This window comes from Phoca vitulina, unplaced genomic scaffold (genome assembly GCF_004348235.1).
Source record: "Phoca vitulina isolate PV1807 unplaced genomic scaffold, GSC_HSeal_1.0 scaffold8, whole genome shotgun sequence".
Lineage (NCBI taxonomy): Eukaryota > Metazoa > Chordata > Mammalia > Carnivora > Phocidae > Phoca > Phoca vitulina.
This window is the reverse complement of record NW_022589711.1, coordinates 78,622,408-78,636,497: the sequence shown is the minus strand read 5'-3', so window position 1 is coordinate 78,636,497 and position 14,090 is coordinate 78,622,408. Positions and strand designations below refer to the sequence as shown.

Genomic DNA, 14,090 nt, shown 5'->3' with positions numbered 1-14,090 from the left:
GTTAGGTTTTTATGTATTTGCATAAACATGAAAAAATTCCAATTGAAAAGAAATATATATATGTACCGTCAGCTTGCTATCAACTTTTGCTTTGCTGTTTTTCAAAGGGCTTTATGTTTTCCTCATCTCTGATTCCTGGGAAGCTTCATCATAGTCTTAAGGTACCAACTATATTATCCTTTAACATCTATATTTAAATTGGGAAGCAGGAAGTCACAATGCAAGGAAAACATATATGAGGACAATTCACACTCCCAAATAGGGACACCGAGCACTTTCCTTATATTAGTTGCTCCGCTCATTTTTTTCTGTAGCTCTTTAGTTTCTGGTTGAATGTGTTTGTTTCCCTCTGTAACTTTGTTTGCTCCACACTAATACATTCCACTGTCAGAACCAGATTTCTCATCTCTCTTCTTCATGTCTCCCATTTTTAAGTTCCTGTTTCTTCTCTGTGGGAAACCACTTTCTTCTACTGAAGGGCCTAGAGGTGAGCTCCATGAAGGGTTCAACTTAGTTCCTTCTGCAGCCTCAATGATCACACATTAATCCCCAGGCAGCGTGGCACAGTGGAAAGTGCATGGGCTGATTTGGAGTCAAATGGGCCTAGATGTTAATTTTAACTCTATTGCTTACTCACACTGTGATCTCGGGCAAGCTACTTAACTTCTCTGTGCCTGAATTTTTAAGTTTTTATTTAAATTCCACTTAGTTAACATACAGTGTAATATTAGTTTCAGGTGTACAATATAGTGATTCAACATTTACATACATCACCCTGTGCTCATCACAACAAATGCACTCCCTAATCCCCATCATCTATTTCACCCATCTCCCCCCCGCCCAGCAGTTTGTTCTCTATAGTCTTGGTCTATCTGTCTGTCTGTCTCTTTTTACCCCTTTGCTCATTTCTTTTGTTTCTTAAATTCTACATATGGGTGAAATCATACAGTATTTGTCTTTCTCTGACTAGCTTATTTCACTTAGCAGAATACTCTCGAGCTCCATCCATGTTGTTGCAAATGGCAAGATTTCATTCTTTGTTATGACTGAGTAATATTCCATTCTATCTATCATCTATCTATCTATCTATCTATCTATCTATCATCTATCTATCTCATATCTTCTTTATGCATTCATCAGTTGATGGACACTTGGGCTATTTCCATAATATGGCTATTGTAGATAATGCTGCTATAAACATTGGGGTGCATGTATCTTTTTGAATTAGTATTTTTATATCCTTTGGGTAAATACCTAGTAGTGCAGTTGCTGGGTCGTAGGGTAATTCTATTCTCAACTTTTTGGGAACCTCCATACTGTTCTCCAGAGTGGCTGCACCAGTTTGCATTCTCATCAACAATGCAAGAGGGTTCCCCTTTCTCCACATCCTCACCAACACCTGTTGTTTCTTGTGTTGTTGATTTTAGCCATTCTGACAAGTGTGAGGTGGTATCTTATTGTAGTTTTGATTTGCATTTCCCTGATGATGAGTGATGTTGAGCATCTTTGGTCTGTTGGCTGTCTGTATGTCTTCTTTGGAAAAATATCTATTCTGTCTTCTGCCCATTTTTAACTGAATTATTTTTTGGGGTGTGTGTGTATATTGTATGTTTTGTATATTTTGGATACTAACCCTTTGTCAAATATGTCATTTGCAAATACTTTCTCCCATTCTGTAGGTTGCCTTTTAGTTTTATTGATTGTTTCCTTTACCGTGCAGAAACTTTTTATTTTGATGTAGTCCCAATAATTTATTTTTGCTTTTGTTTCCCTTGCCTCAAGAGACATATCTAGAAAGAAGTTGCTATGGCCAGTGTCAAAGAAATTACTGCCTGTGTTCTCTTCTAGGATTTTTATGGTTTCAGGTCTGACATTTAGGTCTTTAATCCATTTTGAGTTTATTTTTATGTATGCTGTAAGAAAGCGGTCCAGTTTCATTCTTTTTTTTTTTTTTTTAAGATTTATTTATTTATTTTGAGAGAGAGAGTTGGATAGATATGCTTGGTGACCGTGGTTTATGTACTCACTCTTGCAGGGGCCTGGGGGGAGAAAGGGGCATGGGATCTATATTTGGGGAAATGCAGTGTGATCATTTGCCCTTCATACTTTCCTCTTTGCTTTTGTTGTTTTTCATCTTTACTGGTAGACTGTACACTCCCTGAGGACAGAGATCATGGCTTATGTTTGTTTCTCAGTGCTTGTGACATTGTTGATACTCAGTAAATATTGGCTGAGTGGATGAATGTGGTAGCAAAGACAACTTGAAGGAAAGTAAGCATTTTTGGATTTTTATATGATTTTAGAAATGTAGCATCCTATCATTGTCCATTCTCATCTGTTCTGATTTATTCTGTCTCCTCTCTAGCTCTTCCATTGATCCTATGCTTGGATTTATTGTTCTTTAATCTCATCCTTATAAATGCCATGTGATTCATGGGAAAGGGTTGAGGCTTTGAAGTTAAACAGACCTGGATTTCAGTTCTGAATTCACAACTTCCTGATTGTGTGATCTTGAGTGAGGCATTTAACCTCTTGGTCCCTGTGTCCTTATTCGTGAAGGCGATCAATGGTGTGTCTTCTACCTGGCAGAGCTGTTTTGAGAACTGATTGGATTGATGAATGTAAGGCACCGACTCATAGTAGGAGCTCTGTACATACTAGGTGTTATCACTGTCCTTATTTCCGTTTTCTTTACCCTTGCACTCTTCCTTTTTCCAACCAGAAAACATGCATTTCTAACCCTGGCCATCTGTTAGCAGCCTCTGGACTGCTCAGCTGGGTACCACACCACTAAGAACTTCACAATTTCACTTCATTGGGAACTATATATCATATCCCTCTGGTTAATAAAAGCCTTAATAAGAAGAGTCACTCTTTGCCCCACTAAAGTAATAAAAGGATAAATGTGACTTTTCAGAAAAACTCCTCAAATTATAAAGCAAAGAATTGGAGAGTTAAATGACATGTGAAGAATCTAAGGACATAGCATATTTTCAAGTTTATGGTATTTTATTCTCTCTCTCTCTCCATTTATTACAATAGATTCTAAAAAATTATTCTTACAACAGGACCATTAGCCCTAGTAGATTTAAGGACTCTTTCACCAGTATTTTTTCTTGAAATAATTGAGTTTACTGGAATAAACTACTCAGCTCAATATTTTTCATCTCCCTCTAATACAAATGTATTTGATTCCTATAAATCTGAGTGAGGTCAGTCAGGAAATTATACATATTTGTTTTCCACAGGGTGTATAAGCTATTAAGTCATGTTGCATTTATTATAGATCATGTTTACTAGTTGGCAAGATAATTTGAATGATTGAGAACAATATTTTAGAACATGTAATGCTAGGAAAACAACCAGAAAGGAGAATTGAAGCAAAATGTTCCTTATAATAAATACTTTAAGTAAATAAAATATCCTGTTGTGCTTCAAGCATATATTTGCATTAAAATACATTAAAAATATCATTCTATATTATGCATAACGTTTATTCTTATGTTTCATATATGAATCTATATTTCCTTCTTATATGTTTATATCACTTACTAATTGCATTGGATCTCATGTAATAGGTGTATTTATTCCCATTACATCTTTCTTCCAGCCTCAAATATGTGGATGTTTTCTTGGCTTTGTGCCATTTTAATTATTTTGGCGATCGCTGGTATGGACACAGTAGCAAAGACCACACCACATACCAAATTTACGAAGAAATCTGAGGGAAAAGAGATGCCGAAGGGTCTCAAGCCATCCAGTGGCCCAGCTCCAGAAGAAGAGGAAATTCCTTTCATGGAAGTGGCTGAAATGGCAGAACCGACCCCAAGCCCCCTTGCCCTAGAGTCTGCCTTTGGTGCTGCCACTCTCTTCCCCTTTGAAAACTTCACTCTTGACACGGCCGATTTCTTTTTGAACTGCTGTGATTGTTGTTCATTTGTACCAGGGCAAAAAGGAGAACCCGGAGAGACTGGAAAGCCAGGTACCTGACAATACCCAAAGCCATATTTGTTACCTGTGTATCCTTGGAGTTGAGAGGTGGGTTGGAGGCAGAATTGCCCAGAGGGTTTCTGCGTGTCCTACAAATGGTGACAGGCCTAGGTGTAACATGGTGACAAATGCAAATGGGTGCTGTGTTGCCTGTTAGCCACATGTGTGGCTATTAATAAAAATAAACATAAAGATTACTATTAAACATTCAGTACCTCAGTCACACTAGCCACATTTCAAATGCTCAGTAGTGACGTGTGGCCAATGACTGCTATATTGGGCTGTTTGGATACAAGCACTTCCATCATTGCAGAAAGTTCTATTGGAAAGTGCTGGTGAGAGCAGACACTGGGCTACCAACCCCAGGACTGGCACGCGGTTCTTCAAATTATGCATTTCCTAGCAGTACAGTTATCTCATTAATGGCTGATATAAAAAGGGTAAGTGAAAATTCTGCTGTCTAGTTAGAGTGTGTGCTGACTGATGGGTTTCTGGAGTGCTTTTTGTAGTTCGGATTAGAAATGGCATGTCTGTGAGGTGGAGAATAAGCGGCAGGATTCAGTTTGCTCTTCATTGAAATTCCAGGGCAACACTGTATCCTTGCCCCACAGTTTTCTCCATTGAAGATCATGGTTACGTATTTCAAAATTCCAGATACCTTTAATATATACATGATGCATATGCTGAGTTTTACTGTAATACATTTCAGCTTTTACATGTCATATAGCAGAGTACTCAGGTAAAATTGAGATCAGAATGTCAATTTCAAATTTGCTATCCCCTGGGGAAAAAATGACTATATAGATATATTTGTTGTGTCTTGCCGAAAGAACTTAAAGTTATAAAATCAGGAATTGTGTATCTTCATTAAGCTTTTCATTCATTTTATCTTATAATAGGAACCTTTTGGGAAATGTGATCAATATTCATGCAGAGCTGGAATTAAAGGGTACAGTTGTTGGGCAGTGGTCAGGGCACAGAGATTTCTGGGTTGCTGAAACATTATTGGAAATGCAATGATACTGAGAAAATTACATTTACCAGAATTTCTCTTAGTATCGTATCTGTCTGGTGAGCTGCTTGGGCGGTGAAGACCCCCAAGGGCATGGTCAAGTAAACACAGCTGGTTGCTAAACTGTCTTCTAAGGCCATGGGTCTGTCGCATCAGAGCTTTTGTTTTACCGAGTAGTGGATTAGCTGGGCTGTTCTCAGAGCTCAGTCTCTCCTTTAAATACATAGGACAAATATTTTGGAGACATGCCAAATTCTTTGCCTGCCTCGGGCGCTCATACATTTTAGTCTGCCTGGTTCTGCACAGAGCGTAGTGTTTAAAAGCTCAGAATGTCTTGTCTCTCACAGTCCTACCTTGGGGAAGCTTCATTACCTATTGTATTCAGTTTTCAAAATAGTAAAATGGGATAAGAATAATACCAACTTCATGGGGTCATCAAGAGACGGAATGAGGTAATATATATAGAAAGGCTCAGTGCGGTACCTGGGATAAGATAAATGCTCAATAAACTGTGTTTCTTTTTCCAGTAGCTGTAATAGGAGCCTTTTCTATCTTGGGAAGTAGCCCGACAGGGTCTTGTTTCTGAGATTCATAGACAATTTTTCTAGCTTTTCCAGTGTTTCAAAAATACTGTTTTGTTAAAAAATTAGAGATCTAGCATAAGAGGGACATTCATCAAACTTGAAAATGAAAGTGAACCTACTCAAACACAACTATTTTAATTTTTTTTTCATTATCTTTCAGTTCTTGGCCACATGAACACACACACACAACACATTGCATACATGACATTCACATTATCCACTGTAATGTAGATACTAATTATAGACTTTAAAAGTCACAAGCCTAATAGTTTCTGAATGTAAATGTCTTAAAGTGTATAGATACAGCTAATAGATAGCAAAGGTAAGATTCTGTGTGAAATTTTATCTCCAGCTTCTCTCATTTGGTTCAGTTATAATTGTAGTTACCTACTATGCGCCAAGAACCATTAAGCACTTTTTACTGTGTCTAATCTTGCACAAACTGTTAAAAATATTATTGCATTTTAGTGGATGATTTAATCACATTTCCAAGAGCTTTAGGTAATTCTAGAGGTTATACTGCCTCTCAGTGTCGAACGTGGAGTCAGATTTGGTTTGTGCGCCAAGCCCCTGCTCTTCCCATATGTCCAGCCTTACAGTATTTATACCAATCTCACCCACACGCATGTGTCACCTAGATGGATGAGGGAGCCTTGCTGCCCCTTGTGCCCTCCCATGTGGTTTCCATGCGCTCCCTGTGCCAACCTGGGTGCTGCCCTTTATCATTTTCCTCAGTAGTATAACCACACCAGGCATTTGGGACTCGTGAGGAAGGGGGACATTGCACAGCGGACCGCAACTGGCCATCTTGCTTGCTTCTGCCTGCACTGTCCATTCCTTCACTCCTTTCCTCTCTGCTCTCCTTTTTTTTCTACACAGAACTTAATCACCACCTTTGGTTATTTGAGTTTGCCTTTGGCTTTAACCTCCATCACAAGCACTTTCTTCCAAACAAATGTAATGTTTTTTCAAAGAAAAATTCTGTTGAATATAATTTTCTCCACTCCATTGGCCTTAGTTACAAAAATTAAGATGAAATAGTACAATTTTATTGAGCTCACTTATCTCTATAGTTAACTTCCAATGAACCTGGCCATAAACTATTCCAGTCAGGGGTTGTGAAAGAATTCCTATGGCTCGAACAGGGCTGGGCGTGCAGGAAGGGTAATTATCCTAGGTTCAGGGTCCCTGTGTGGCCCAGATAAGTGGAAAGGACCTGCACTGCCTGGATGAGACAGGACACCCAATGACGTCTGAGCCCTGCACCGTGTGACCCTAGCCTGCCTCTCAGCCTCCTTCATCCGATCATTAGCTCTACCCACTCTGCTCTTCTTTCAGTTTCTTGAAAACACTGTGGTCTTTTCCACACTTGTTTTTCCTGAAATACTCATCTATGGTTTTTTTTGCTTCAGAAAATCCTAATTTGTTCATTGGATCTTAGCTTAATGCCATTTTTTCAGGGATGTCTCCTCTGCTCCCATAAATTAGTTCTCTTACCACAATCTATACTAGGACTTTCCTATTTTCTTTGACATCACTAACTACAATGTGATACCTTCCTCAGCTCCATGGGGGAAAGGACAGCTGGGATGTCGATGGCTGATGCCGAGCACCTGGCAGGGTACTGGTGTACGGCTGCCTCAGCAATAGTTCCTGAAGAATTGCATAAGCGAGTGAAGGGGAAAACCAAAAGTGCTAGGTATTGTGGTTTTACTTCCAATTTGAAAGTGTGGTCCACATGAGGTGAAGAGCCAGATCATCATTTTGTTCTTGTTGTTCGATATTGCACTGCTTCCCTGAATCATTTGATTGCTGCCACGAATCCAGTGACAAGTACTAATGGGCTCAATTTATCTATTCAGGTAGTACGAAATTACAAATCAGACAAAAATATTGTCCTGAGAGTTATGTGGTAGTTTATTCTTACCCAGATTTTTTTTAAAAGATTTTATTTATTTATTTGACAGACAGACATAGCGAGAGAGGGAACACAAGCAGGGGGAGTGGGAGAGGGAGAAGCAGACTTCCCGCTGAGCAGGGAGCCTGATGTGGGGCTCGATCCCAGGACCTTGGGATCATGACCTGAGCCGAAGGCAGATACTTAACGACTGAGCCACCCAGGCGCCCCTATTCTTACCCAGATTTTATTATTAGGACACTGACAGTCATTGGTCTCAATAAAATGACTGCTTAAAAAAAATTTTTTTTTCAGAACTAATGCATTTCAAAAGAGAATTTTTTTTATCCTGATGATTTTTAAATCTCATTTCCAGGTCTTAAGGGAGAGGCTGGTGATATGGGGATCCCAGGGCCACCAGGAATTGTCGGACCCCAAGGTCCAAAAGGCCAAAAAGGAGAGAAGGGTAGGTAATTATATTGATTTCATGTCAAAACTCAAGATGTGTTCTGCATCATTTTTCAGGCGAGCAACTTGCAAAGTAAATACCATATTCTTGCAGATAAAACAATTTTTTTAAAAGATTTATTTATTTATTTGAGAGAGAGAGAGCATGGACAGGGGGGAGTGGCAGAGGGAAAAGGAGAAGCAGACTCCCCGCTGAGCAGGGAGCCCGATGCGGGACTCCATCCCAGGACCCTGGGATCGTGACCTGAGTGGAAGGCAGACGTTTAACTGACTGAGCCACCCAGGTGTCCTGTAGGTGGAACCACTTTTAAAAATGCAAAAACTTGGTAAAGCATGTTGTAAGTTACATTCAATATAAAAAGGTTAACTTTATATATAGCCCATTGAAAAATTTTACACTTTCCTGGTAACATTTCTCTCTTTCTCTCCATCTCCCTCTCCCTGCATACATGGAGGCTCTCACACATCTTTTCTATCTCTCATTGGCCACACAGCTGACCTAGTGACTGGGAGCCACAGGGCATAGTCTCTGGGGGGGCGTGTCCTTTCTTATATACTACTGAGTGAGCTCTTCCTTATGAGACAAATTAATTTTGTATTAGATAGAACTAACTAGAGCAGGCAATCCTATAGAACATTCTGTTTAGGTGGGTAGCATCTCTGCTAAGGGGAATAGGACATGGCCTTTGGCTCGCTCAAATCTAGGCAATGCCTATGGTAGGAAGAGGACTGAATTAAAATGAAAGAAATTGAGCTTGTAAGAATGACCTTGGACTTTTCCTTATCTGGAAACCAAGGGGGAATAGTCTAGATATTTACTTATACCCTATTTATTATCAAAGAAGATTTGTGGTTATGTGTGCTTTCATAGATCTTTTCCAGCTCAGAAATTCTATAATTCCACAGATGTATCAGCCAGGAGGGTGTCCTGCCCTGGGAAATTCCTGGTTCTCTAAGTGCTTCAAGACATTGAGGGAAGGTTACAGATTCACTGGGACATTTAGAAATTCCTCAGTGAAAACTGCCAGCCTGTAGAAATACCATCTATCCATCAAGTTAAATGTTTTAGCCTCAGTGTCACATGTCAAAAGACCTAATATCATCTATACATCACCCTCCACATGGCTCAGAAACTGTCTAACTCATTTCTGGTAGAACATTCAGTGAAGTAATACTCAAAAAAGATGCTAAGGTGAGAGAGCTACTTCACACTTGTCAGTTATGCGATTTTCATTCTCAGAAACATTTAATCCTTTTGTGGCTGAATTATGTTAGCAGAAAACCCTGTGAAATAAAGATGAGTGATGAACCTCCCCAGTGATTCATACTTTTTGGAAGCTAGACTTCTGGAAGTAGAAGAAAAAACAGGGAAGTATCATAAGATAAGGTTCTTAAGAATATGCTTTGATGAAGGATCAAAAGTAGAAATTCATTCAGCCAGTCTCTATAAAGTGGCAACTTTACTTTCCTTTTACTTCCAGACTTAGCTTGGACTCTTGGTTAAGATTGAAAGTTAGAAAAATAAATGAGTTGAATGACTGCAATTCTGGTTGACCACAACCTGATTAAGTACATCCAGTGTAAGCAGTTAAATTCCTTAAATGAATTTGAGAACCAAAGTAACTGTGCAGTGACGGTTGGCATATGAGTATTGACAAGCATGGGCAATAGAATTGTCCTTCACTTCCATTCAGAGTTCAGTTCTCTCCAAAGGGATCCAGACATTTTCCTGATGGCCTATGGGTTAATTTCCAAATTGTAAACTTTATGTGGAATGGTAATGGGAGGGGATTAGCTACTTAGGAAACTGCTGAGCAGCTTATGGTGGAATTTCTCTAGTTCGTCTTGTGAAATCTGGGGGAGTCTCTTCTCATGACTTGTAACTTGACTTAGGATTTCTTCTTCCCTAGCAAAATAAAACAAAAAAAGTTAGTTATATCATAAATAACATGGTTGGCAAATTGATGCCAACCAATGTTATATGCAGTCATGTTTGACTCTATGCAAATTTGTAAACTTTCATAACTCAGGTTTTTTTTTTAAGATTTTATTTGTTTGAGAGACAGAGAGTGAGAGAGCACAAGCAGGGAGAGTGGCAGAGGGAGAGGGAGAAGCAGGCTCTCCACTGAGCGGGGAGGCCAACGTGGGGCTTGATCCCAGAACCCCGGGATCACGACCTGAGCTGAAGGCAGACGCTTAACCAACTGAGCCACCCAGGTGCCCCTCATACCTCAGTTTTTTTCTGTGATAAAAAGATCTGCTCTACCTTTTGTGAAGGGAGATGCTATAAATTTTTGTAAGTGAAGAATGTTCCAATTAATGACATGTGCTCTATTATATGAGCCTCCCTGTTATACAAGAGGCTGTATTAATATCAAATAAGAATTCATTTTGAATTTAAAAGGCTGGATTAAATTTTAAAAAATCATGTTAAGAGCTTGGAACATTACCTGGTACAAAGGAAATGCTCAATAAGAGTTAACTATTATTATTACTATTATTATTTATAATTAAAATAAATTCAGTGTGACTGTACTGTAACAGGATGGGCCTTTAGCCAGGCCCAATATGAAAAGCCACTTTGTGGTATCCTGGCAAATATCTAAAAACCTGCATGTTTAGATTTCTTTTCAAACATAAATTCTCACAGTTCTACGATTTGTCCAAAGTGTGTATGAAAAATTTTCCAAACAAAATGAAAATTGGTTTCTCGTTTATGTTCTATGTCAAGGACTTTATATTTATATTTGTATCTATATTTATATTTACTTTCCTGGAAAGGTTTTTTGATATGATTAGTTTTAGCTAACTGCAGAATATTGTGCTCTTTGTTTAAACTTACATGGTGGTGACACTCTTTTTTTTAGGCATTGTGGGGAATATAAAGAAGGGGATGTTTTCAGTGTCATTCAAAATTCATAAGAAGAAAAACACAAACACATACATAAATAACACAAGGCAAAATGTCATGAATTTCATGAGAGATTTGAAGAGCTATGTGAATGTGAGGCGGGGGGGGGGGGGGGAAAATCTGAATTCTGTTTGAAGAGATTGGCACTATCCCCAAATCTCTTTTAAATGTTTTACCATCAACTGGGACAAAATATTCCTAATGATGCTCAGTATATCATTTTTCCATGGTTTTACCTTTATGCATTTTGGTAAGGGAAGCATTAGAATGTGACATGGTTGGGAAATGGATCTTAGTTACATCATGGCTACTATAGTTGGAAGAAAGGTAATCTTGGTATCATTTCAGGATTAAAGGGAGAACGTGGGGACCAAGGAACAAGTGGAGTTCCAGGATACCCAGGAAAACCTGGAGAACCAGGTAGAGCATAAACTATATCTATGCTGTACAGTCATGTGCACAGCATAGCTCCTAATTTTCTTCCTGCTTGTGCTTAAAGTTATCCGGGAGGTAAGATGGAATATGAATTGCTATTATTCTAATAATTCAGTGTACTACTGATGGCCGGAGTGTAGCAAGTACTGGTCTGGTAGTTTGGAGACTAGATACAAGCATCTGAACTCGTGACCTCAGTCTAGCTGTCCTTGGGAAAAAGATCCCTGAATCTTTGTGGGTTTCCGTTTCTTTGCCAGTAAGATTTTGGGTTTGGAAGGGCGTAATGGAGATTTAGGAGAATACTTGGGTGGGGCCAAAATGCAAAGTGTAATGGACTATAATGGGCCACTATAGTTCGAAACTCTTTATTGCCTTAGAAGTGAAAGAAAGAACCAGATTTATGAGCTCTAAATGGAAGCCCTGGCTTCTTGGTGGCATTAACTCTTCCCCGTGTGAGAGAGCAGCGTGATCTGAACGGCACAGCCGCGGCTGCGGCGAGAGTCAGGTTTCCAGTCCCAGGCATGAGGTGTCGTTTCTGTTCCGTGAGCTCGGTGATGATAGGGTTCTGTTCATAGTCTATGTGATCCTTAAACATTATTTTAATTTTCCGTTTCAGGTGGCCTTGGTCCTAAGGGGGATAGAGGAAACATCGGACTGGCGGGAGTGAAAGGACAAAAAGGCTCCAAGGGGGACACGTGTGCAAATGGTACCCAAGGAGATAAAGGAGACCGGGGGGCTGTGGGCTCACCAGGCTTGAATGGAGAGCCTGGGGCCAAGGGGGAGAAGGGCGAGATGGGGGATAAGGGCTACTGCGGAGAGTCTGGGGAGAGGGGACGAAAAGGAGAAAAAGGGGAGGAGGGTCTGAAAGGAGAAAAAGGTAGCAAAGGAGATACTGGAACGGAAGGCAAAGGTGGCCCAGATGGCCTGCCCGGGGCCCCAGGGGATCCAGGAGTTAAAGGAGAAAAGGGAGAGTTAGGTCCCCCTGGTCTTGTGGGACCTGCAGGGCCAAAAGGTGAGCTTGGGAGCAAAGGAATCCGAGGATCTATTGGCAAGAAGGGCTCTCGGGGCCTCAAAGGCTCCAAGGGGGAGGTAGCCAGAGTCCAGCGGTCAGCTTTCAGTGCTGCTTTATCAAAGCCTTTCCCTCCTCCCAACATCCCTATCAAATTTGACAAGGTTCTCTATAATGACCAAGGGAATTACAGCCCCATCACCGGCAAATTTAACTGTAGTATTCCTGGGGCATATGTTTTCTCCTACCACGTCACTGTGAGGGGTCGACCCGCTCACATCAGCCTGGTGGCCTGGAATAGGAAGAGGTTCAAATCCAGAGAAACGCTCTATGGTCATGAAATAGACCAGGCCTCTTTCCTCATCATCCTGAAATTAAATGCAGGGGACCAAGTCTGGTTGGAAGTTTCAAAAGATTGGAACGGGGTATATGTCAGCCCTGAGGATGACAGCATTTTTACCGGGTTCCTTTTGTACCCAGAGGAAAATTCTGGAATTTCACCATAAACTTGTGTCTCCAACACTGTAGTTTAGGTTCAGTGGAATAAGTCAGGCAACATAAGGTAGCACGATTAAAAAGAGTAACTCATTATTTTTTTTGTAATTATAAAAATAATGCAGAAAAAGTAAGAAGAAATTATATCCCCTAGAGTCAATTATTATGCCTATTTTAAGACATCACCTTTTCTTAAAAATTAAAAAAAAATTTTTTTAGCAAGCAAGAGAGGGAGAATGGGACAGGAGCAGAGGGAGAGGGAGAGAGAAAGAATCTTAAGCAGGCTCCACACCCAGCACAGAGCCTTAGGTGGGGCTTGATCTCACGACCCTGAGATTGTGACCTGCGTAGAGACCAAGAGCTGGATGCTTAACCAACTGAGCCACCCAGGTGTCCCTTAAGACATCACCTTTTTAAAAGAATATATTTATATGTATTTGAAAGTACGTATCTATTAACTTTGTAGCTAGCTTTTTTTTCATTTAGCATTATAATGGCATTTCTCATGCCGTTTAGATAATACCTGTATGGAAATATGATTGACATCTGTAATTAATAAATATATTCTTACTGAATATCTTCTATATCTCGTATCAATGTGTGCAACTCTTTTCTGTGTGAGTGTAAGGCTAACAAGTGACACATGATGGGTGGGTATCTCTCAAATGTTTAGAAACTGTTAGGATTGCCTTCCAACAAAATGGAGCTATTCCCATGTTAGTAGAATTCAGGGAGAATACACAGAAAGAATGCTAAAGACTAGCTAAACTGTCTTTAAAATGAGTCACTGTAGGGCGCCTGGGTGGCTCAGTCATTAAGCGGCTGCCTTCAGCTCAGGTCATGGTCTCAGGGTCCTGGGATCGAGCCCCACATCGGGCTCTCTGCTCCGCGGGAGGCCTGCTTCTCCCTCTCCCACTCCCCCGCTTGTGTTCCCTCTCTCGCTGTGGGTCTCTCTCTGTCAAATAAATAAAATCTTTAAAAAAAAAAAAAAAAAAAAAAAGAGTCATTGTAAAGGTTTGCCTGTAAAAAAACCCTGTATTAGATGGACTTGTATGTTGGGTAAAAGATAAAAAGAAAGTTGATAAAGATATTGCTCAGTCATAGCAAAGATCCAGCCATTCATCAGATTATTGTATTTAGAAAAACTAAATGTCCCCCAAAGATACAAGAGTAAAATTAAATCACTATTGATCTAAAATTTCAGCCTTCTTTTCTTCATGGAAGGACATTTAATTTGGATAAATTCTTTGGCTTCATTATCATCATGTCTATAATAATTAATTCTGGTT

At 39.9% G+C, this 14,090-nt stretch overlaps 1 protein-coding gene across 1 annotated transcript; it reads left to right on the top strand.

Annotated features, from left to right (window-relative positions):
• The first annotated feature begins 3,618 nt into the window (after positions 1-3,618).
• Positions 3,619-12,812, top strand: OTOL1 (otolin 1). Its single transcript, XM_032406277.1, has 4 exons — positions 3,619-3,982; positions 7,860-7,949; positions 11,211-11,282; positions 11,914-12,812. Exons 1-4 carry the CDS (start codon positions 3,619-3,621, stop codon positions 12,810-12,812), a joined length of 1,425 nt encoding a protein of 474 aa, XP_032262168.1.
• Positions 12,813-14,090: the final 1,278 nt, after the last annotated feature.

What these genes read in the sequence shown, in the direction of transcription:
- OTOL1 (XM_032406277.1), top strand. Translation starts at nt 3,619, where the DNA reads ATGTGGATGTTTTCTTGGCTTTGTGCCATTTTAATTATTTTGGCGATC. An exon ending in CGGAGAGACTGGAAAGCCAG is followed by an intron (nt 3,983 to 7,859) that starts GTACCTGACAAT and finishes TCTCATTTCCAG; the next exon opens with GTCTTAAGGGAGAGGCTGGT. An exon ending in AGGCCAAAAAGGAGAGAAGG is followed by an intron (nt 7,950 to 11,210) that starts GTAGGTAATTAT and finishes GTATCATTTCAG; the next exon opens with GATTAAAGGGAGAACGTGGG.